We start from the raw sequence: 23,284 nt of genomic DNA on the forward strand, positions 1-23,284 counted from the left end.
TATATATGTATATATGTATGTATGTATGTATGTATGTATGTATTTAGTAAGGGAAAGGTATTTTTAACTCAAAATCCAGATACAATGAAAGAAGTGTTTGATAAATGTTATTATTTAGAAAGAAACCTTTGCATGCCAAAAAAAAAAAAAAAAAAAAAGAACAACACAAAACACAGTAAGGAGGCAAACAAATTAAAAAAAATAAAGTTAAAAGGCAAATGACAAACTTTTGTCTTCTTGGGGTAAATATTTGCCTCATGCATTATATATATTATGCGTATTACCGGTAAAGCAATAGATATATAGATATAGATATAAATATAAAGAACCAGTGGAGAGGGAATAATTGGCCAGAGAAGAAAGGGGAAGCGAAGAGAAGGGAAGGGAAGGGAAGGGAAGAGGAAGAGATGATCAATAGTGTGAGTGTCCTGTGAACAGTCCAGGACAGAGGATAGGGCATAGAAAGACAAAAAGGGACTGCCAGCAACTTCTGTGTTAAATCGACAGGAAGATAATTTGGATGTGGCTAGATGTTTAATAACATTAGGAAGCCAGTTAGCAGCTGAGAGAGACAGGAGAGAAATTTAAAATAATCATGGTGGAGGGCAGGAGCCTGCACTGACCAGAGAAATGCCCAGAAAGACCAAAGCCTGTTGAATGAGTGCACTTGGCGAAGGTGAACTTACAAAGGAGCCATTGTGCCCCATGAGTGGCTTTTCCCTGGCAGTCCTTGAGAGCTGAGTTATTTGACTTTTTATTGTCTTCTTGGGGCAAGGACTTCCTCCTGATTCCACTCTATCATCCTGGGAATTTTTTTCCTACAGATCCAGGAAGAGGGAGGAAATGAAGGGAGGCTCAGAAAGAAGCAGTTTAACTTATATGAAAAATATTTTGACTAACTCATTGAGTTTGTCAAGTAAAACAGTGAGCAATGTGAGACCTGGAGAGAGGCAGAGAAATTCAGAAGATTCTGAGAGAAATGTTAAGGACAACTGTTAGAAGAAGACTAGTGGTAAGTTTATCTTATCACCTTAATTCAGAGCTTGCTCTCACTGCATTTTGTTTTGTGGATGAGTGACGAAACCCTTGCTCAGAGCTCAAAGTCCTAACACTTCCTCGAGTTAATTTCTGAGATGGTTCTCTGAAGGGGATGGTACATAGGGTGTGTCTGTCTCTGCGATTTGCTAGCTCCTTCCTCCTTGCTTGCCACTCCTCCCTCCCCCCAGTTCCATGCTGTCTGCAGATTAAATAGACATTAAGAGTTTTCTGTTATGACAACCTCTTCACAGCCAGGGCTGGTGGGAATGGCCCTTAGTTTAGTGTTGCTGGCACTCAGGGGATGGTAGGTTATATGCTAAGAGAAAGAATGTGAGTGTAGTGAGTTCCTTTTACAGAGGGGGGGGGAAAGCATTCCTGTCTAGGACCTTGAGATCCTTAATCAGAGCAGAATACAGACTCATTCTCCATGGAAAGGATTACAAAATCCATGATGACAATATAATTTAAAAACAAAAACAAAAAAGCCAGTTTTCTGGGGGTCAGGAATCCATCTTGGAAAGATCGTGTCTGCATCTAGGCACTGCCCATAGCCCGGCTCTGTGTGTCTACAGAGTCTCAAAGCACAAGAGAGAAATAACGCCAGTGAGTCACCAAGTCTAGCTATTTGCTGGGAAGGTGACTTCAGAGGGAACCCAGCCAAAGCTGGAGGCATTTGTGCAGTTGGAAACTAGATTACCAGCCTGGCCCTGTTTATGTGGGACATACTGACCTGGGAAGGACTAGAGCTCCTTTAGTCCTAGGGGTGGTCAAAGCTGGGAATAGTAACTCTGATTCCTTTTAGAATAATCACATTCTTTGCAGTTTGTTTATATTAACATCTTTTTGTGTCTCTCTCCTGGGCAGGCCCCTCCTAACCTCCTAACTTGAGGACTGATTGACCTTCTAGGTGTTACTCCCAATGACCCAACTTTGAACTAACTGCCCATGTGGCAAGGTGATGTGAAGATACTTTCATTCTGAAGGAAGACTCTAACAATACAAAGGAATGAATATCTAATGGTGGAACTTCAGGTACATAAAGTGTCCAAAGATGTTTTCGGCCAGGATGCTCTACCTTGTGCTGTTCAAATGATCGACTAGGTAGCCTCCTACTTTACCCTCTTGAGAGGTTGGCTCTGCCCTTTGGAACTTCAGAAACATCTGGCTCATTGTCTTTCTCAAAGGTTAGTGGATTTCAGTTCACTCCAAGGACTTACTGATAATGGGTATTTATAACTTGATATTATCAGTGGACAGTAGGTAAGTGCTTTTCTCATCACTTTGATAGCAAAGGGAGAGTACGTTTACATGCTGTCTTCAGGTATGGCGGGGAGGTGGATTTTACTACCTTCTTTTATAGAACAGGAATATTAGGAACCCCAGGAGCTGAGGCTGCAAACTCTCAGAGTGTCACCACAGACATGAAGTGAGCACTCTGCCTCTCTCATGAGTCTGTCTGGCTATCCACAACAAAGGAAGCAGCCAATTTAAGATAATAAACCCAACGAAGGGGCTGTCTTCACATTTTTATTTTCTACATCAATTGGTTTGGAGCATTTGAGCTTTGTAATTACACATTTCTCCTCGTTTATGCTTTTGCTAGTGATTTGCCCTCTCTTGGCCTTTAAACAAGCCAGTTTAGCAACCATGCATTCTGACATGGGGTTTTTATAGCACACACAAAGGATATTTCTAAAACACACAAAGGATTTAGGTCACAGATATCCAGTATAAGGCTGTGTCTGCTCTATTTTAATAATGCTCTTAAAAAATAATTTATGAGTTCAATGTGCTCCGGTTCATTAGTTTAAATGAAAACTTAGATCATTCCCTAAATTATAAATTATTTTTGACTTATTTTCTAAAGCTAGGAATAGTACCACTGATTCTTTTTAGGATAATTGTATTCCTTTACAGTTTATATATTTTAAAATCCTCTTAGCCATTTACGAGCTTTGTCTCTGTGTCTCAGTTTCCTCATCTGTGAAACAGACATAATAATAGTACCTTACCCACAGCATTATTACTAAAATTACATGAAGAAATTCATGTCATTAATGCCCTCAGCACCGTCTAGAGTGCTCTACCAAACTTAGCTATTGTTAGCATATTATAATTATTTTGAATTACAGAAGTAATGTGTGTTGTTGTAAAAAAAAAAAAATCCAAAGAATTTGGAGGTTTATAAAGTAAAGAGTAATTGTGTCCACTCTTCACCAGCCCTACCTGGTCCTACTTTCTAGAGATAGCCACTGTATATCGACTGCAGTTTTTCTCTGCGCTGTCTTAGAACTTTGCTTGCCATCTAGCAACTGGCCATGGACATCCTTCCAGAGCAGGTTCCCTGGAGCCCCCTCTTTACATAAGATGGGTATTAGCTCCTCACCCGATTTGTCTGTGGCTCTGATATGTGTTTAGGTCAGCTTTGCACATTTCTGTGCAGTCAAATCCTTACTCTTTCCTTACACCTTCTGGGGTATGTACAATGCGTAGGAAGACCTTCTCAGGGACCAGCATTTAGAAATACACTTCCCAGAACTGGAAGGGCAAAACAAAGACTTGCACAATTCAAGAGAAATTTTGGAAGATACATTACACATTAGTGTGAGTGTATTTTGCTTTTTACTGGAGAAGTTCAAAGACTGAACTGCTTTTATGTGTCATGGACAATGCTAACTTCAGTTAAAGATGAGAAATACAGGAATGAAGACATCTTCCAATCTGCACAGCCTCTTCGTGGCACCTGCAGGCTTTTTAGAGGTCATGGTGTGGAAAGAATGGGGGGAGAAGTCAGTAATTTGGTGCTCAATGTAGTTCAACCTGTGATTTAAGCAGCATGGAGTGTAAGAAAGTGGCTTTACCTTATTTCAATTCAGAAAGTTGTTGTCAAAGATCATAACAGCAAAATCATTTGGAGACTCAAAAATTACCAACAAAGCCAGCTGAAGCCAGCAGCTCTTGGCAAGTTCTGTCAAGTTCTCCGCATTCTGCAATCCAGGCATTGAGACACTATCTTTGAGAGTATTTTCCAAAAAGACAAGTGGATATTTAAAAAGAAAAAAAATTTTGAGTGATTACTATATCTTCGACAGTGAGGTATTTCCATAAATATTTCGCTACTCATGTTTTTCCTACATTTTTCTTTTTTTCTTAGTAAACACATACTGTGTCTATGTAAAGTCAGCAGAACTAGCTGAAAAATATGAGGCCCACTCTTTCAAAATAATTTTGTTAGGAGTTGTGTGGGATTTTTGAAGATAAAAAGATAGTCTCCACCCATAATCTAGTTATTTATATTCTTCCTATTTTCTAGACTTTTTAGGGAATAATTTAGAAAAATACCAGGCAATTAGGAGTAGAATATCTTATATTTTGAGATAAGGACAATTCTCTGTGTGCTCTATCATGTTAATCAATTGGTGTGCTGCTCAGACATATTATTTTTAAAGGCACGGTGTAGCAGTGTCCTCCGATGCTCCATGCCTTTGTGTACTCCTCTCCCACAATGAATCAAGCCCTGAATGACTAATAGAACACATGGGAGGGGATAGTGTGTGACTTGGCAGTCTAAGTTTTTGAAGATATGGCAGCTTCCATCTTGGTCTCTTGGATTGCTTACTCTAGGACAAGGACTGGAATTAGGGCTAATGGGCAAAACCCAGCCTGCAAATTGTTTTTGCATGCCTGTGAGCGAAGAGTGGCTTTCTTATTTAAAAAAAAAAAAATTCTTTTTAAACATTTATTCATTTTTGAGAGACAGAGAGAGAGATCGTGAGCAGGGGAAGGGCAGAGAGAGAGAGGGAGACACAGAATGTGAAGCAGGCTCCAGGCTCTGAGCTGTCAGCACAGAGCCAGAGGTGGGGCTCAAACTCATGACCTCAGCTGAAGTCAGACGCTTAACTGACTGAGCCACCCAGGCTCCCCTCCTATTTTTAAAATAGTTTTCTAGGGGCACCTGGGTAGCTCAGTTGGTTGAGCATCTGACTCCTGGCTTCAGCTCAGGTCTTTAGTCTCACGGTTCATGAGTCAGAGCCCCACATCAGGTTCTGCACTGACAGCACAAAGCCTGCTTGGGATTCTCTCTCTCCCACTCTCACTTCCCCTTCTCTGGCTCATGCTGTCTCTCTCTGTCTTACAAAATAAATAAATAAACTTAAAAACAAAAAAGCAAATACGGTTTTTTAAATTTTATTATTATTATTATTTTTTTTTAGAGAGAGAGAGAGCGTGTGCACTGGGTAGAGGGGCAGGGGGAGAGGAAATCTTAAGCAGGCTCCAGGCTCAGCACGGAGCCCAATGTGGGGCTTGATCCCATGACCCTGGGATCATGACCTGAGCTGAAATCAAGAGTTGGACACTCAACGAACTGAGCCACCCAGGTACTCCTAAAATAGAGTTTATTAAAAAGGGGAGAATATGTGGCAGACTGGAGGTGGCCCACAGGGCTTAAAATATTTGCTGTCTGGTCCTTTACAGAAAAAGTTTGCCACCCCAGATCTGAGGAATGCAGGCAGCTTGCTGTGAACACACTTATCTGGAGTGCCCTGGGCCTCAGGTGGTCCTATGAAAAGGCCAATATGGAGAGGAACTGAGGCCTCCCATCCAGAGCCAACACAAACTTCCTCGTCATGAGTGAATCAGCAGGGAAGCGGAGTCTTCAACTCCAGTTCAGCCTTCAAAAGATTTCAGCCTTACCTGCTATCAGCCCGTATCCTCATGAGAGACACCCAGCCAGAACCATCTAGTCAAACCACTGCCAAATAACGGAAGCACAGAAAGCATAAGAGATAATAAAAGATCAAGTGTTATTTTAAGCCTCAAAGTTTTGGGGTAATTTATCATGCAGCCATAGTAAATAGAATATATTATGTATTGTCCCCAGGTAAAATGCTCATTCACTTCCTTTAAAAGTTCTTGGAGGTAGGAAGAATATAAACACATAAAAATCTTCATCACCCTATTATATCTGATGATTTCAAAGCTTTGCAATAACTACTAAGACCTCAGACATCACATTCCAATAAAGGTATAGGAATCAAATTATTTCTTTAGTATTTATAAATATCATCAATGTTTTCATCTATGTTCTCTACAAACTGCCTTTGTTCCCTGCTGACATCATACTTTCATTATACCTGGTGTTCTTCAAATCACTCGTTTGCAAGGAAAGTGAATTTAGAATTGCTAGCCATCAGTCTGTCAATGATGCCATCAAGCAATTTTGGTTTTTTTTCTAAGTAGTCCTGGAAGGCATTTATTGTTCCCTTTTCACAGGCAAGGAAGTTGAGGCTCACAGAGATTAAAGGGCTACAGCCACATAATTGGTTATTGAGAGCTAGGACTGAAGCTCAGCCTCCTGACTCTACACTAAGAGATCTTGTTTTTTCACCTCTGAGTATAGATAGTCCAGAGTGGCTTTGGGTTATAGGTCAGACAGTCTTTACCATTGTGCTAGTACTGACTCTAGAAATTAAGGGCCAAGCTTATGTTCATGATAAATATACACGGTCCAAGTGCTGGGTATCTATTGGCAAATAAAACCCACATCTTCACTTTCATGGATCTTCCGGTCCAGTCTAGGAGCTTACAGTCTATCTGATACGTATTTTTTTCCTTGGGCATCTATTTGTTGCTTAATTATGGGTTTATAATATTGCATGAATGAAAAGAAATAGGATGCCTTGAGACTCATCAATTACTTAACCCTTGAACTTTTGTAAGATTTTCTTTCTTTCTTCTTAAAGCTAAATCCCCAGATGGGTGAGTAATTAGATCAAGGTTCAGAATAACAAAGACAGATAAGGTAACTGCAAACATAATCATCCCACGTTGAAAGAGCTATTCTGGTCTTTCACCTAAAGTGACTTCTTTCTGCTGAAAGAGATTTGGCAGCAGCTAGCTTAGCTGATGGCAGAAAAATCAACCATGAAATATAAAGGTTTCATAAGATTGTGACATAACCCAGTTTTTTACAGCCATTATATAATCAATGGCAAAACAGCAGGGGGACCAAAATAACTTATACCTTACTTTTGGAATGCAATAAAATCTCTATTTTGCTGTCTCCACAGATTTAAAGTCCCTATTTTGTTTTGATGATGACTTCAATTAGTTTTCATTTCTTATGCACTAACCAATTGAAAGTGGTAAGAAAGGATGGTCAGAGGCATGCTATATGGCAAAGACAAGTCATTTCAGAATTCAGAAATTTGCTCCAGGAAGCCCATCAGAAAGATAAAACTTATTATGGAAAGGCCACAGGAGAATAAAGAAGAATTAGTTTATAAGCAAACAAGTATGTTTTTCTTTTATTATTATTATTTTTTTGTTTATTTATTTTTGAGAGAGAGAGAGAGAACATAAGCAGGGGAGGGGCAGAGAGGAGAGGGAGACACATAATCCGAAGCAGGTTTCAGGCTCCAAGCTGTCAGCACAGCCCGACACGGGGCTGGAACCCATGAGCCGTGGGATCATGACCTGAGCTGAAGTCGGACGTTTAACGGACTGAGCCACCCAGGCGCCCTAACAAATGTGTTTTTCAAGGAAAGGGTGACAATGGCAAAATGTTCCAAGGTTTGTTTCACTGATAACAGGTCAGGAAGAAGGTATGTTTTTGAGACTTCTTGGAGAATATAAGGGTTGAGTCAGATGGCAGTGGGGAATGCAGGACACCTGGGAAGAGACTTATTAATTCATGCATATAAAAATGCTTTTGAGTCACTGGGCTGGGATCTGGACTACAAATATGAAATAGACACAGTCCTTGCCTTCAAGGCAGTTACAGTTAGTGGGAGAAACAGAAAGGGCAAAGGAATTTAATCATGGTAAATGGAGGAATGCAGGGATTCTTAGGAGGGATAACTAACTTTCATTTGAAAAGTCAGAGGTTTCCTGGAAGAATTCCCTAAAGCTGAGATCTGAAAGATGAGAAAGACCAAAGAAGAGTGTCCCTAAGGAAGCAAACTGTCTACGTAAAAAGCTCAGGGGCGAAAGCAGGCAAGCACAGAGTATTTAAGGAAAAGAAAAGAGTGTACAGGTGGAGGGTTGGAGGATAGTGGTGGGAGATAAGGGATAAGGGTCCTCTAAATCTAGTAAGGAAGTCTGAGCTTTAGCCCCAGCGTAAAGGAGTGGTGTGCTTAAACTTCATTAAAACAAAACAAAACAAAACAAAACAAAACAAACAACTGGCTGCAAGAGAGTTGGAAAGCTGTTGTCATCCAGGTGGCAGATAACAGTGAGCTATACTCAGAAAGTTGCTGTGTGGATGGAGAGAATTAAGAGATAGTCAGTAGATCTCTAAGAGAAAGAATCAGCAGGGTTATGGTTGTATACAGGACATGCTGAAAAGGAGGAAAAAAACGTTCTGTCTTTGGCAACTAAATAGTCCAACTCACTGAGACAGGAGACACTGGGGTAGGAGCAGGTTGACTGAGAGGTGGGAGAAGTTTGAAATAAAGGTGACTGAAGGATATGTTGATTTGAATCTCAGGAGGAGCCTCTCAGGAGGCTTAGAGGTTTGGGAATCATGAGCATAGATGGGAAGGAGAAGATTCAAGACAGAATCCTGAGAAAGGCCCACAACGAAGAGAGAGAAGAGCTTATAAAGGAGATTTAAATGAATTTTTTAAAGAGGAAAAAGAAAAATAGGAAGGTGGTATCAGGGAAACCCAGGAAAAAACATTTTCCAGAGGGAAGGCGTGATCAACAGTGCTCAATGCCATTGGAAACCAGGCTGAAGCATCAGACAAACTCCAGTTGAGGGACATTCCACAAAATAAGTGACCTGGAATCTTAAAAAACATCAACACCAAGAAATACAAAAAAGACTGAGGAATGGAGATTCGAGGAGACCAAAGAAACATGGAAACTGAGAATGCAATGCATGATCTCAGATTTTTTTTTTTTTTTTGCTGTATTTTCTATCATCTTCAATGGTTGTATAATAATCCAGATAATTTCATTTAATTATATTTGAGTTTGTCATTTTATGAAACAAACAGGAAAGTAACTTAGTATTATTCCAGGCTTTCTCTAATCACAATTTGTGTTACTTTAGAAGAATGTTTTTAGGGCACCTGGGTGGCTCAATTGGTTGAGCGACGACTCTTGATTTCAGCTCAGGTCAGATCCCAGGGTCCTGGGATGGAGTTCTCCCCACAACCTCCACACTTAGTGTGGAGCCTGCTCAAGATTTTCTCCCTTTCCCTCTCCTACTTCCCAGCTCACACACATTCTCTCTCTCTCTCAAATAATAATAATAATAATAATAATAATAATAATAATAATAATATTTTATAAGATATATTACATGAGAAAGGGTGAAAATTGAATCTATACACTTTGACTAGCAATGCTGGAAGAAAAAATGAAATTTACAGTTGCTGTGTTAGGTTTGTCTGAATATGTTTTTACTTCTGCTTCTATTTTTATTTGCCTTCAAATTCAGCATGTGGTTGGCCAAACCTCAGCATTATTTAAAAAATTCTTCTCAAGTGAAGGACTCCCTAAATTATGGGATTCTATTCTAAGATAGGAATCTGTAGGACGATATGAGTGTACAGGACTCTTTCAAGAAGATGGTGAAATGGGACAATGACCTTCAGTCTCCTTTCTGTGGTCCTGCAATTCTGGCACTGGTGTATGGCTAAGTCGCATGCAACATACTAAAATATTTTCATTCTCTTTGTCAATTTCTCTCTACTCTTTATGTTTTTTAAAACGTAGGCATTTAAATTTTTAAAATTAAAAATGTTTCCTGTCCTCTTCAACGTCCACCAAGAGCATTTACCAATAAGCCTTTGGTAAAGTTCAGTCAAGGGCGCAAAATTTCACTGGCTTGGCCAATGCCCTTAGCCAAGATGGCGGTAGCTACATTCTATTGCCCTTACTTGCCCTCAGCAAAGGTGGCTCCAGTGACTTCCTTTCAAACCCTCTTTTCCCATAACAAATATGGCGCCTCCGCTTCCGGATTTGGATGTGCTGCTGTTGCCGGTCGGTGAGTGTAAACGGGATTTTGCAGTTTTTCTCTATCAGTTGTCTCCGTGGAACAAGGAGTGCCCTGGGATTGGGAATCGGCAGGGGGTCTAGGCAATGTATCAGATCAGTCTCATAGTTGGGAAGTTATGGCGGCTTCCCCTGGCACACTTCCAATTTCCCCTACCACCCCTCCTCCACCCCAACAACACATGGCCTCTGCAGACACCTCTTTGGGGAAACCCCGTAAATTTGCAGGCAGTGTGACCGGATGCCCTTGGGTTCTTCTCCTTTTTAAAAAGCAGCTTTTTAAAGCAATAAATACATATCATAAAATTCGCCTGTTTAAGATGTAAAATTCAGTGGCTTTTCATATATTCCCAGACTTGTGCAGCCATCCCTACAATCTATTTTTATCTTTATTTTTTAAAGTTTATTTATTTGGAGAGAATGAGAGAGAGAGAGAGCGGGAGAGAGAGAGTGCACGGTCAAGGAGGGCAGGAGCAGAGAGAGAATCCCAAGCAGGCTCTGTACTGTCATTGCAAAGCCCATCAGGGGTTCCAGCCCATGAACCGTGAGATCATGACCTGTATATGACCTGAGTCCTGAACCAGAATCAAGAGCGGATGCTTAACTGACTTAGCCACCCAGGCACACCCCCCACCCCCACCCCAATCTAATTTTAGAACATTTCCATCACCCCAAAGAAATGCCCCTTAGCAGTCTCCATTCACTTTGACCTTCCAGTTCTAGGCAGTTACTAGTCTACTTTCTATAGATTTGTCAATTTGGACATTTGATACAAATAAAATCATACAACATGTGGTCTTTCTTTACTAGTGTTAAAAGATAAACTGAGGCATATTTAAAATTCTAAGTTAATTTGAGACAAAAAGCAATTTGAATTGGGCAGGATCCAGTCTAGCAGATAGAAAGGAGCTCTGAGGAGTTGAACAAAATGAGAGACTTATAGGCAGAAGGGAGCAGGAACAAGAAAGTGATACTAGGCCAAAAAAGCAGGTTGGTTATCGCATGGTTACTCCTCTTTAGGGGATGGCAAGGTTCTATCTGGCAGATTACCCAACTAGTGCTGATGAGGCGATTCCTGATTGGTTGTGGGGTTTAGCACAAGCAAAACCATTTTGGATCTGCTGTCTTGTTTTTTAACACTAGGTTTTTATCACTAAGTATACATGTGGCATGTATTCGAACTTAATTCTTTTATAAAGCTGAAAAATATTCCATGTGTGCATATACTACATTTTATTCATCCATTTATCAATTGGTGGACATTTGGATTGTTTCCATTTATTGTCTATTGTGGATAAAGCTGCTGAGGGGTGCCTGAGTGGCTCAGTTGGTTAAGCGTCCAACTCGGGCTCAGTTCAATGATCTCATGGTTCATGGGTTCGAGCCCTCCCTTGGGCTCTGTGCTGACAGCTCGTAGCCTGGAGCCTGCTTCCGATTCTGTGTCTCCCTCTCTCCCTGCCCCTCCCCTGCTCACACTGTTTCTCTCTCAAAAATAAACAAACATTAAAAAAAAAATTTAAAAAAAAAGGCTGCTGTGAACATTTGTGTAAAGTTTGTGTGAACATATGTTTTTTTAAATTTTTTTTTCAATGTTTATTTATTTTTGAGAAAGAGAGACAGAGTGCAAGCAGGGGAGGAGCAGAGAGAGAGAGACACACAGAATCTGAAGCAGGCTCCAGGCTCTGAGCTGTCAGCACAGAGCCCGATGCAGCGCTTGAACTCATGAACCATGAGATCATGACCTGAGCCAAAGTTGGATGCTTAACCAACTGAGCCACCCAGATGCCCCTGGATATATGTTTGTATGTCTCTTGAGCATATGCCTAGCAGTGGACTTCCCAAGTCCAAGTGTAACCTCGTTTAACCTTTTGAAGAACTACCAAACTGTTTTCCAAAGTGCTGGCAACTTTGTATGTGGATATCCACTTGTCTCAGTGAAAAGACTGCCCTTTCCTTTTCCTATGTCTTGGCACCCTGTGGAAAATCAATTGACCATAACTGTACATTTTACTTCTGGATTCTCAGTTCTATTCCATTGATCTATATGTCCATCCTTATGCCAGTACTCACAGTCTTGATTAGTGTGGCTTTTTACTAACTTTTGAAATTAAAAAAAAAAAAAATGAGTCCTCCAACTTTGTTCTTTTTCAGGATTGTTTTAGCTATTTTGGGTCCCTTGAATTTCTGTATGAATTTTTTAAGTACTTTTGTCAATGTCTGCAAATAGAAAAAAACACACACACAACTGAGATGCAACTAAGAATTACATTGATCTATAGATCAATCCAAGCCATATTGCCATCTTAAAATATTAAAATATTAGATGTGTTTCCATTCATTTAGATTTTTAATTTCTTTCAACTCTTTTTAAAAAGATTTTATTTTTAAGTAATCTCTACATCTAACGTGGAACTCAAACTTATAACCCCGAGATCATGAGTCATATGCTCCACTGACTGAACCAGCCAGGAGCCCCTCTTTCAAAATTTTTTTTTTTTCAGTTTTCATTGTGCCTGTCTCACATATTTTTATTAACTATATTCCTAAGTATTTTATTCTTTTTTGATGATTTTTTTTTCTTAAGTGTATTATTTTTGGGGGAGAGTGTGAGTATGGGAGGGGCAGAGAGAGAGGGAGAGAAAGAATCCCAAGCAAGCTCCGCACTGTCAGCACAGAACCCCTTGAGGCCCTCAGTCCCACAAACTGTGAGATCATGACAGAGTCGAAATGAAGAGTCGGACACTCAACCAACTGAGCTACACAGACGCCCCTTAATCTTTTTTGATGCTATTGTAAGTGGAGTTATGTTCTTAATTTAATTTTAGGATTATTTATTGCTAGTGTATGTAAATATTTACACAGTATTTTTAGATATTTTTTATTGGCAGTGTAAAATCATTTGCATATAATTTTACTATATTGATCTTGTATCCAGTAATCTTGTTTAACTTGTTTCATGGTTCTACCAGTTTTTTAAGTGGATTCCTTGAGATTTTCTACCCACAAGATCACACCTTCTGCTAATAGAAATAGTTTTACTTCTCTCTAATATAGAAGACTTTTATTTCATTTTCTTGCCTAATTGTGCTAGCTAAAACCTCCAGTATAATGTTGAGTAGAAGTGATCAGAGAAGACATCATTGTCTTGTTCCTGATCTTAGGGGGAAAACATTTTACCACAAAATATGCTGCTAGCTATGCATTTTTTTCCCCAAAAAATACCCTTTATCAGACTGAGGAAGTTCCTTTCTATTTCTAGTTGTTGAGTGGTTTGATCATGAAAGACTGTTTGACTTTATCAAATGCTGTGTGTGTGTGTGTGTGTGTGTGTGTGTGTGTGTGTGTGTGTTGTGGTTTTTGTCCCTTATTCTTTTTGTCCATTATTCTAATATAGTATATTACATTGATTCATCTTGAGATGTTAGAACAACTTTGAATTCCTAAGGTAAGTTCCACTTGGCCATGGAGTCTAATCCTGTTTGTATTTTGCTGGGTTTGGTTTCTTAGTATTCTGTCAAGGATTTTTGTGCCTGTATTCATAGTATTGGCCTGTAGTTTTTTGTGGTGCCTTTGTCTTGATTTAGTATCAGGCTGATGCTGAGCTTAGACTAAATTGGGAAGTGTTTGCTCCTCTTCCATTTTTTAGAAGAGTTATTTAGGGAAGGGAATGACAAGTGTAGTGGGAGGAAGTGGGGCTTATTGGAGAAGCTGAAGAAAAGCCATTATGCTTGAAGCCTGGAAAGCAGTGGGGCCTGGCATTGGAGGATCTGGGCTAGAGAGAAATTTCTGGATGGTGATTAATGTCTCAGAGGAGGAAAGAAGAGGAGAGAGCTTTGGGCTAAACATGGAGAAAGTCCAGTTGCGGATGGAGGATGAGCCACAGAGCAGGATGAAAGGAACAAAGGCAAAGAGATGGGAAGACAGGAGAGTGGTTCCCTGGAAAGCAAACAAAGAATGGCAGAAGAAGGAGTTTCTAGAAGTCATATGCTAGAGTGATTGAGTTGGTGGAGATGAGGAAATGAACCAATTTAGACTTTTGAGAATTTTGTGGATAGGAGAGGAGACTGGCTGTGGGGAGTGCAGGTGTCAAAGATTTCCTTTTCACTTTTCTTTCTTTCTTGACAACCTTTTTTTGAGAGAGAGAGAGAGAGAGCGTGTGCTTGCACATGGGAGCCAGGGAGGGGCAGAGAGAGAGGGAGAGAAAGAATCCCAAGCAAGCAACGTGGAGCCCAATGTGGGTCTCAACTCATGAACCATGAGATCATGACCAGAGCTGAAGTCAAGAGTCTGTTGCTTGACCAGCTGAGCCACCCAGGCACCCCACTTTCTTGACAACTTTTAAAAAAAAGTTTATTTAATTTTGAGAGAGAGAGGGGGAGAAAGAAGGAGTGGGAGAGGGACAGAGAAAGAGAGAGAGAGAGGGACAGAGGATCCAAAGCAGGTTCTGTGCTGACAGCAGAGAACTCCATGCAGGGCTCGAACTCACAAACCATGAGATCGTGATCTGAGCTGTAAGTTGGACAGACGCTATAACCAACTGAGCCACCCAGGCACCACTTCTTGACAACTTTTAATGTTGATATGATTTTATACCTTCAAAAAATTGCAAGACTTGTACAAGGAACTCCCAAATAGCATTTTCCAGATTCACCAGCTGTCTATACTTGCCCCATCAATTTACTTTACCATTCTCTCTCATACACACACACACACGCACACACACACACACACACACACACACACACACACACACACAGCGCTATTTGAGAGTGTGTTGTACACACCTTTCCCCCTACCAATTAATGTTTGAGTGGCATTTCCAAAGAACAAGGACATTCTCTTACATACTAGGTTTTGTTGAAAATGGGAGCAATTTGGGCATATTGAAAAATCTAAGTGAAGATCCAGTGGGAGAGAAGTGAGAGAAGGGGTTGTTGTCACTGAGGGCTTGTTGAAGGGTCTAGAGAGCAGGATTTAAGGTGCAGGTGGAGGGGTTGGACTTTGCCACAGGAGGGATAGCTCTGTGTTGTGAAGAGGAGTGAAACAATGTGCAGACGTTGGAGACTTTGTTCTGCTTGACGGATGGTGGAGGAAGTTCTTCTCTGCTGGATTCTGTTTCCTTTGTCAGTTAGGAAGTGAGCAGATCTACTGAAAAGAGCAGGAAGGCATGTGACAGATGGGAAGCGTCTGAGTTGAAGAAGACAGGAGAAAGCACAAGAGTCAAGGAGAGGGGAAGAGGAAGTAATGAGATAAACATCTCAAGATTCATGTGGCCAAACAGCCCATTTCTAGTTGATGTTTATTCAGTCAGAGTGAGCCAGCTTGCTCTATTCAGTGACTCATGTCTAGCCCTGCAGAGTGGGGAGATAAACTGAGTTCATCTAGGCGAGGGTTTTGCCAAACGGGTGTGATAAAAGAACACAATGGTTCGGGAAGGGAAGTTTAGGGTACTGACAAGATAATGGACTATAAAATACACTGGATAAGAATGAAAGAAGTAAGATGGCTACTGAATGGGAAATAGAAGGGCAAATGGATAGGAGGTAGACTGGGAAGATGGAAGCCTGTAAATTGTTTTCTAATTATTACTATTTGACTTATTGGATCTAGATATTATTGAGCTTGCATTCTCTACTGAGTATTTTCCATCCATTAATTTCATATAATTCCTATGACAACCCTATCAGGTAAGCACAGGCATCAAGCCATTTTTATCGATAGAGGAAACAGACGTTAGTGACTTGCCCAAGGTGACACAGCTAAAAAGTGAGTCTCTAACTTCAGAGACCCTGTGTAACTCTGGACTGCTCTGCAGAGCTTCCCAGCTGTGCTCCTTGCTCCACTTTGACCCTCCTCTGACTCACGCTTCACTTAGCTAACAGTGTGAGCATTTGGAAATGCAAATTGATTGTACCGGGCACTAACTCAGAACCTTTCATTACAGGTCACTGGAAATAGGTAAAAAAAGAAGAATTAACAGATGAATAAAGACTTGGACAGGTGGATAGTTTTATGATAAAGAAAATCATAGTATGATGTTAATTGTGAAATCTAGACGGTAGCTATAGGAATGTTCATCAGATAATTCTTTCCAGTTTTCTTTATGTTTGAAACTTTTCACTGTAAAAACATGAAGGGAGGGAAGACCTTTGGCTGAAAAAAGAGATGAAGCTAAACAGCTTTTTATCTGAGGACCCTGACTGGATTTATAGGTTGGATTTACAGGTTGGTAAGAATCTGTAGTCATGGGAGAATGGCTGTCTTCTCTCGGTAAGCAGGTTTTGATGTACCGAGAGACGTCTTGTGCCTGTGCCCCTATGGTATTGGAAAAGAACACTTAGATTGTATAATTAAAGCCTTTTTTGTTTTTTTAAGTTTTATTTATTTATTTTGAGAGAGACAGAGACAGGGCAAGTAGGGAAAGGGCAGAGAGAATCCAAAGCAGGCTCCACACTGCCAGCGCAGAGCCCGATGGGGGCTTGAACCCATGAAACCATGAGATCATGACCTGAGCCGAAACCAAGAGTTGGAGGCCTTAACAGACTGAGCCACCCAGGTGCCTCGGCACTTTTTTTTTTTTTTTTTGAAAGATCCTTTTAAGGAATCTCTACACACAATGTGGGGCTCAAACTCACAACCTTGAGATCAAGAGCCACATGCTCTCTTGACTGAGCCAGCCAGGCACCCCAAGTACTTTTAAGAGAGGAAAATAAGCTCTTCTGGAGAAGAAAGTGGAACCCCATGTTAAAAGTTTTAGGGCAGAGATAATCATTGCATCGTACTTGTCAGCTTAGGTGGTTACAGGCCATAGGAAGGGTCTCATCTGTACCTATTACTTGCTTTCTCCTGGGCAACTTCAGAATTCCAAAGAATGTTTTGCATGCACAGTTTCTTACTTTGCAATAAACCAGATTCTGCCTTTCAGTAGACTTTCTTTTTTCTTTCTTCCTTCCTTCTTTCCTTCCTTTCTTCCTTTTTTGTTTTGTTTTGTTTTGTTTTGTTTTGTTTTGTTTTGTTCAAATGCCCAGTTTGGAATATATTTGACATTTAATACCAGTGATTTCTAAAAGGAAAGACAGATATCACATCAATCTGCTGCTTGTATCACTAATGACACTCTTGCTTGATGGTCAATGTCAAGGCTCCTTTTCAGGCAGGCAGGATGTACTGCTGTCCTTCACTGAACTATTTTTTCCCTTCCAGAAGCCTCCAGAGCAGTGTTTGTTAACACGAGGGGAGAAGGAAGAGACACAGATGCCTGTGGCGGAGGTGTTTGATGAAACTTCAGGCTTGGTTGGCTAATGTAATATGTGTGAAGAGACAGGATGTTCTTGCTTCTTTGGGAACCTTGATCCCTCTGCTTCTTTCAGAAGCAATCAGCTGCTTGCTCTCTTGGCTCACTCTCTGCATGGGTGAATGTCCACAACAGCATGCGACCGTTGTCCTCAAACAAGAAGAATCTTGCCAGGCTTTTCTGTTGATATGTTTTTATACACACCCTATCTTTGCCTGATAGGGTGGTCCTTTGGGCTGTGCAGACACAGGAGGCTGGGAGGTCTGGGAGGTGGGTTCATTCCAGATTGGCATTTTCTAGATGAAGTTTCTTTGGGCAAGTTACTCGACTTCTCTCTGTGTCTGACTGTCTGATTGTAAATGAGGGTCGTGGTAGGATTGCCTGCTTCATGGGGCTATTGCCGATGAAGCTCTTCACACAGTGCTTGACACCCAACAAGCACTGGATAAATGTTATCTACCCTTATTATTATACTGTTCCTGTTATTCTGAAATTGCTTGTTTCATTCAAACATATGTCTTTGAGATCTTTCAGGTTCCAACTGTCATCTTAACAGCTGTACAGTATTCCATAATTTGGAATACCACCCCCTCCGAAAACTATTCCTTCTCTAACGCAGTTAGGTAAAGCAACCCAGTCATTAAAGCTGCCATTCCTCATTGACTCTCTTTTTCTTTAGCCCCTTTACCTGTTCAGTGATGAAGTTCTACTCTCATTTTAGTTCCTACATATGTTCTTAATCTGCCCCCTGCTCTTGATTACCCTACCCTAGTTCACATGCTCCTTGTCTCTCACGAGGACCATGGCAGCTGAATGAATTCCTGTTGCTTCTAAGATTGCTGGCCACTGGGCTGAAGCCCTATAAAGTCATTTCCCATCCAGCTGCCAAATCTGCAGATCTGACCGTGTAAACTCCTCTGCATGGCACGTGGCGGCCCACGGCAGTCATGACGCGTAGTGTTGGCTACAATATGATTTATTGATGACAGAAATTTATGAGGCAGAGAGTTGCAGAGGGTTTAGGCTCTCCCCAGGCCCGTAGTTATTTTATAGAGAGGTGGGCAGAGCTGAATGCACTGTAAAGAACCTTCCAACAGAGAATCCAGTACCCACAAGTAAATCGGGGTCTACCTGGGGAGGGAGGATGAGGAACACCTAATTTTAATTTATTTTATTTTTTTTTTAGGAACACCAATGTGACAAGAAATGTCCAAGTGATGAACCCAATAAAGCACCTTTGTGGTCTCGAAAGCTCAGCCGGAGCGTTTGTGCATCCAAGTGGCTATCAACAGCCAAGCCTCGCTGTCCTTTCCAGAGCTGGGAACAGAAGAGCCCCACGGCCATCCAGCTGAAACCGCAAGGTTTGTCTCTCCCCAGTTACCCATGTGCGATTGTTCTTTGACTCTCACTTTAAACTCCCAGCACCCATGGCACTTGGGTTGCCCAAGCTGGTTCTACTTGCATTTGCACTGTCCCTCAGGCATTGGCCTGGCCTGCCCCATGCTTGGAGACGACCTTCTCCAGAAAACTTACTGTTGCTTTCTGGGTTCTTCTCTGTCTTGTCGTTGTGTTTACATGGTATGTTGGTGCGTTTGCATCATCCCAAACTGTGAGCAACTTGAAGGAAGGGTCTATTACATTCACCTTTGTATACCCAGGGCCTGGCGTGTTAAATCATTGACTGAATGCATGTTTGACTAGGCCACAGATAAAAATACAAGTCACCCATCATCTCACTAGTCAGCAATTAAACCACTGAATTAATTACCATTGAAGTTTATTTGGGATTTATCCTTCCAGATGCTTTTTTTCTAGCTATAGATATGTGTATTTCTCACTTACACACACACACACACACACACACACACACACACACACACACACCCCACACATGATTCTGCATTTTATAAAGTCTGGATCAAACCCTACCTATTGTTTAAAAATCTTGTTTCCACGTAATGCATCATAGACAGTCTCTCTTCTCATTACATATTCTTGTAGTCCTTGGATTATCGTGTTGCACAGTGCTTCATCCTTATCAGACATGCGGTTTATTCTCCAGCTGAAATTGTTAATCTTTCTGTGTCGAGAGTGTTTGTTTCTCATGATGAAGAAACATGGTAAACAAATACTGGGTCTAAAGTAAGCACAAGGAAGACTGTTACTGATGGGAAAGTATTCTGGCCAAAGTATTGTTTGGCCTTTAAGGCGCTGGGACTTTAGTCCTTCAAGCTGTGACTGAAATGGGGGCGTCCTCTTAGGCAATGCCTCTTGTGTTGAATTATTTTTTCCACAGCAGGACTATGGCGACCCAGGAAGCGACTCCAGGCAGCCAGTCCGAGGAGAGCAGTGCCTTGGATTTGCCAACAGTTTATGACATAAGAGATTATGTGCTGCAGAGACCCCACCAAGAGGCCGACAGTGAGGCTTTTAGTTCTGTAGAAGCCCTTTCTAGTCCTTGCTCTTCTGATGCAGATCCAGGTAAGAAACAGGGTTTAAAACAAGCTAACACTGACACCCCCGCGCCCCCCCCCCCCCATACATACAGGTATGTGGTTGTTTGTTTCTCTCTTTTCCAATAGCACCTCTCTGAGGAATGATTCATTGTCTAGGGTAGAAAAACATCTTATCTAAGCACAACTGTGGGGAGAGACTTCAAAGGACAAGCTCCCTGGTGTAACCACAAGGAGCTATTTCCTGGAGGCCTTTTTGTCTGAGGACCTTTCTCATCTCCATCCAACTGCATTCAGGGGCTCAACAGGGAGAGGGTGGAATTGAATTTTGTTTTGTTCTTTTAAAACTTCAGAAAGTTGGGGTGCCTGGGTGGCTCAGTGGATTAAGCATCTGACTCTTGATTACAGCTCAGGTCATGATCTCATGGTTTGTGAGTTCGAGCCCCACGTTGGGCTCTGTGCTGACAGCATGGAGCCTGCTTGGGATTTTCTCTCTCCCTCTCTCTCTGAACCTCCCCTGCATACACTCGCATGAGCACATGCACACTCTCTCTAGAATAAATAAATAAATTAAAAAATAAAATAAAAACTAAAACTTCAGAATGCAGTAATGTGGGCCTGTTAAATGTTACAGGTGACAGTAGTAGGGCACTCAGTATTCCTTGTATAGAGTATACTCTGCATTTGGGGAACAACTTTTCTACAAGTTTCCCTGACTGAATTGCCAAAAAGTTTATTATTTAAGCTTAATGATGATTGTTGACGTAGTTACTGACCATCTCTGGTTGTAAAGCCCTTGTCTTTCCCATTCTTTGCCCAGTCCAGACCTGGAGGTCCACAGACCTGGGCCCAAAGCTCTCCCACTTACTGGCTCTGGGACTTGGGGCATGTTTCTTAATGTCTCTGAGCTCTGTGTACTTGACATCATCACTTAGATTTCTGTTAGACTTCTGGAATTTGATATATCCTAAATCAAATTGCTAATTCCTCCACCCTCTCCCCAGTCCATTTCCCCTTGTATATACACACCTGTTCGTTGACCCTTTCTCATCTCTAAAAAGCATTTTTACCCATCCATTCACTTAGGCCCAAACTTTGGAGTCATCCTCAACCTCTCTCACATCCAGTCTATCACTGTCAGCTTTACTGCCAGGGTAAGATCTAGAATCTAAACCGTTTTGCCACCCCCTCTGCTGCCACTATTGCCTGTCTTCTGGATTATTGTTACAAACTCCTAACCAGCTCTTTCCATACCTGCCCTTGACCTCCTACACTCTCTTCTCAACACATCTACCAGAAGATCCTTTTAAAAATGCAAATCAGATCATGTGAGTCCTTGGTGCAAAACTCCCATGGCTTCTCATCTGTCTTAGAGCAAAAGCCAAAGTCCTATGGCACCCATGCCCTCTGGGCCCTGGGTCTGCCACGTCTCTGCCCTGACCTCCTACTGTTCTTGTCCTCACTGGGCGGGGCCTCTGCCTCCCACCTCTAAGAGCCAGCCACCCTCCTCCCTGCTGACGTTCTTTGTTGTACCTTTCCCTGGCTTTATTCTTTGCCTCGGCAGGAATGCCACTGGGCACCCTAGATTTGACTTTAATTGATTCATCTCCTGGAATATAAATTCCAGGATAGCAGGTACTCAATAAATACTTGTATGAGGAATGAATGGGTGAATGTTAACTGCTATTGGTATTTCATTAAGAGATATTCTTGTATGGAGGTAGGGCTGAAGCTGATCCCAACGTAAAAACATCTCTGGTCCCCTCTCCACTGCCCACACATGTAGCTTAAGGCTGGTTAGGAGTAACTTTGGAAAGTTCCATGTATAAGGAGTGGGAGTCATAGGCAGCACTGAATCAGGTGAAGCCTGAATTTAGCCCCATAGCACAATCCGTGTTGGAGGAGATTGTCAGATTGCATCTGCCTCCCAGAAGAAAAGTCAAAATGTGTAATTGATGGAGACATGGCCCAACTGTCAGCCATTAACGTGTGCAAAGTGCGTTATCAACTATTGTGCAGTGATATAAATCCTGAGCCACTTCTGCTAGGATAGAACACATGCACCCCAAACCCAAGTGGGTCCAGTCCAACTGGAGGCCCAGTTCTCACTTTGTCTTCTCCTTGCTTGGGCCTCCACCCCATTCCTACGTGCCCTGGGCCTTCATATGTCACCCTTCAGAGCATCCCCAAAAGACGATTTGAAACTTGGACTCAGAGACAAATAGCTTCAAGTGTCAGCTTTTCCGGGATGGTCTTCATTTAAGAATACCTAGCCTTAACCTTAAAGAATGGTTTAATTTCAGGAATCGAGGATAGGTAGAAGAGAGATTGGGAAACTCTGTCTGTCTGATGTTCCTAAAATGCATCCTATTTATGTTTTTCACCCCTACACATTCTCACACCCCCCCTCTGCACCCTACCCCCCAATTTGACCTTTCCAAATGGAGCCATTCCTAGCATCCGGGAGTCTTATCTCCTCCTTCTTCCCTGTGGCCATGCCTCCTGATCTGCAGCATGTGTTTAAAACACTAATGTTGGTTTGCATATACTACCCCAACGAAGGTTCTGTGGTTACTTTTCCCTGCAGAGCTAGACATCGGAATGTCTTAGAATACAGGAATAATGATCACTCCCATTTATGGCAGCCTGGCTGCCTGTCAGGTTTTTTGTTGTTGGGCTCCATGCTAAGTGGTTCACAAAGATTGCTACTTTTAATTCTTACCACAAACCTGAGAAGTAGAAAGCAACCCTATTTTATAAATAAGGAAATGTAGATGTGGAGACATTAGGAAGCCTGCCCAGTGTTACTTAATAAATGGCGGAGCTGGGCTGAGCCCAAAGGCACTGTTTTCAATCACATTTTTATTGGAAAAAAGTTGCTTTTTCTAACCTGGAAAACAACCAAATGGATGATATCACTGAGATAAGGAATTGCTCAGAAATGAATCTAGGCAAGTTTGTTCGCTTGACACAGCAAACAACTCATTTTTGGAGGGGGGCAGTTTTAGGGAGGAATATTAAGTTTTTGATACTATTTTATTCAGACTTACATATTTAAAAGCAATCTTAATTTTGTGGTGCAGTCCACCATTCTGCAGTACTTTTGTATGCTATACCATTTATTACTCACGATACTTGTTATGGTTGCTTAAAATTGGACCAGATCGGGGCATCTGGGTGGCTCAGTCAGTCACGTGTCTGACTTCGGCTCAGGTCATGATCTTGCAGTTTGTGAGTCTGGCCCTGCGTCAGACTCTGTGCTGACAGCTCAGAGTCTAGAGCCTGCTTTGGATTCTGTGCCTCTCTCTCTCTCTCTCTCTCTCTCTCTCTCTCCCCCTCCCCCGCTTGCACTCTTTTTTTCTCTCTCTTGAAAGTAAAAGTAAATATTCAAAAAAAATTAAAAAATAAAATAAAATAAAGTAAAATTGAACCAGATCACCTAGAGCTTCCCAAGAACTGAGTGGAAATGATATCCGAAAGATATCATGATGGGAGC

The 23,284-nt window shown here is 41.5% G+C and overlaps 1 protein-coding gene across 16 annotated transcripts in view; it reads left to right on the forward strand.

The window, feature by feature from the left end:
• SHLD1 (shieldin complex subunit 1) overlaps positions 1 to 23,284 on the forward strand; it is a 99,384-nt gene that overhangs the window by 1,775 nt on the left and 74,325 nt on the right. Inside the window, exons 2-5 of one of the 16 annotated variants that reach the window (XM_019462571.2) lie at positions 825 to 1,012; positions 1,903 to 2,222; positions 18,522 to 18,696; positions 19,632 to 19,816. In XM_019462571.2, the coding sequence (XP_019318116.1) occupies positions 19,639 to 19,816 (178 nt within the window). In that variant the 5' untranslated portion in view covers positions 825 to 1,012; positions 1,903 to 2,222; positions 18,522 to 18,696; positions 19,632 to 19,638. Of the gene's footprint in view, positions 1 to 824; positions 1,013 to 1,902; positions 2,223 to 9,624; positions 10,034 to 15,985; positions 16,042 to 17,061; positions 17,345 to 18,133; positions 18,451 to 18,521; positions 18,697 to 19,631; positions 19,817 to 19,917; positions 21,455 to 23,284 lie in introns of those variants that run through there. The other 15 variants (XM_053890416.1, XM_019462587.2, XM_053890415.1 and 12 more) reach the window with 15 other exon arrangements.

Source organism: Panthera pardus, unplaced genomic scaffold (genome assembly GCF_024362965.1).
Source record: "Panthera pardus isolate Hobbes unplaced genomic scaffold, ASM2436296v1 HiC_scaffold_25, whole genome shotgun sequence".
Classification (NCBI taxonomy): Eukaryota; Metazoa; Chordata; class Mammalia; order Carnivora; family Felidae; genus Panthera; species Panthera pardus.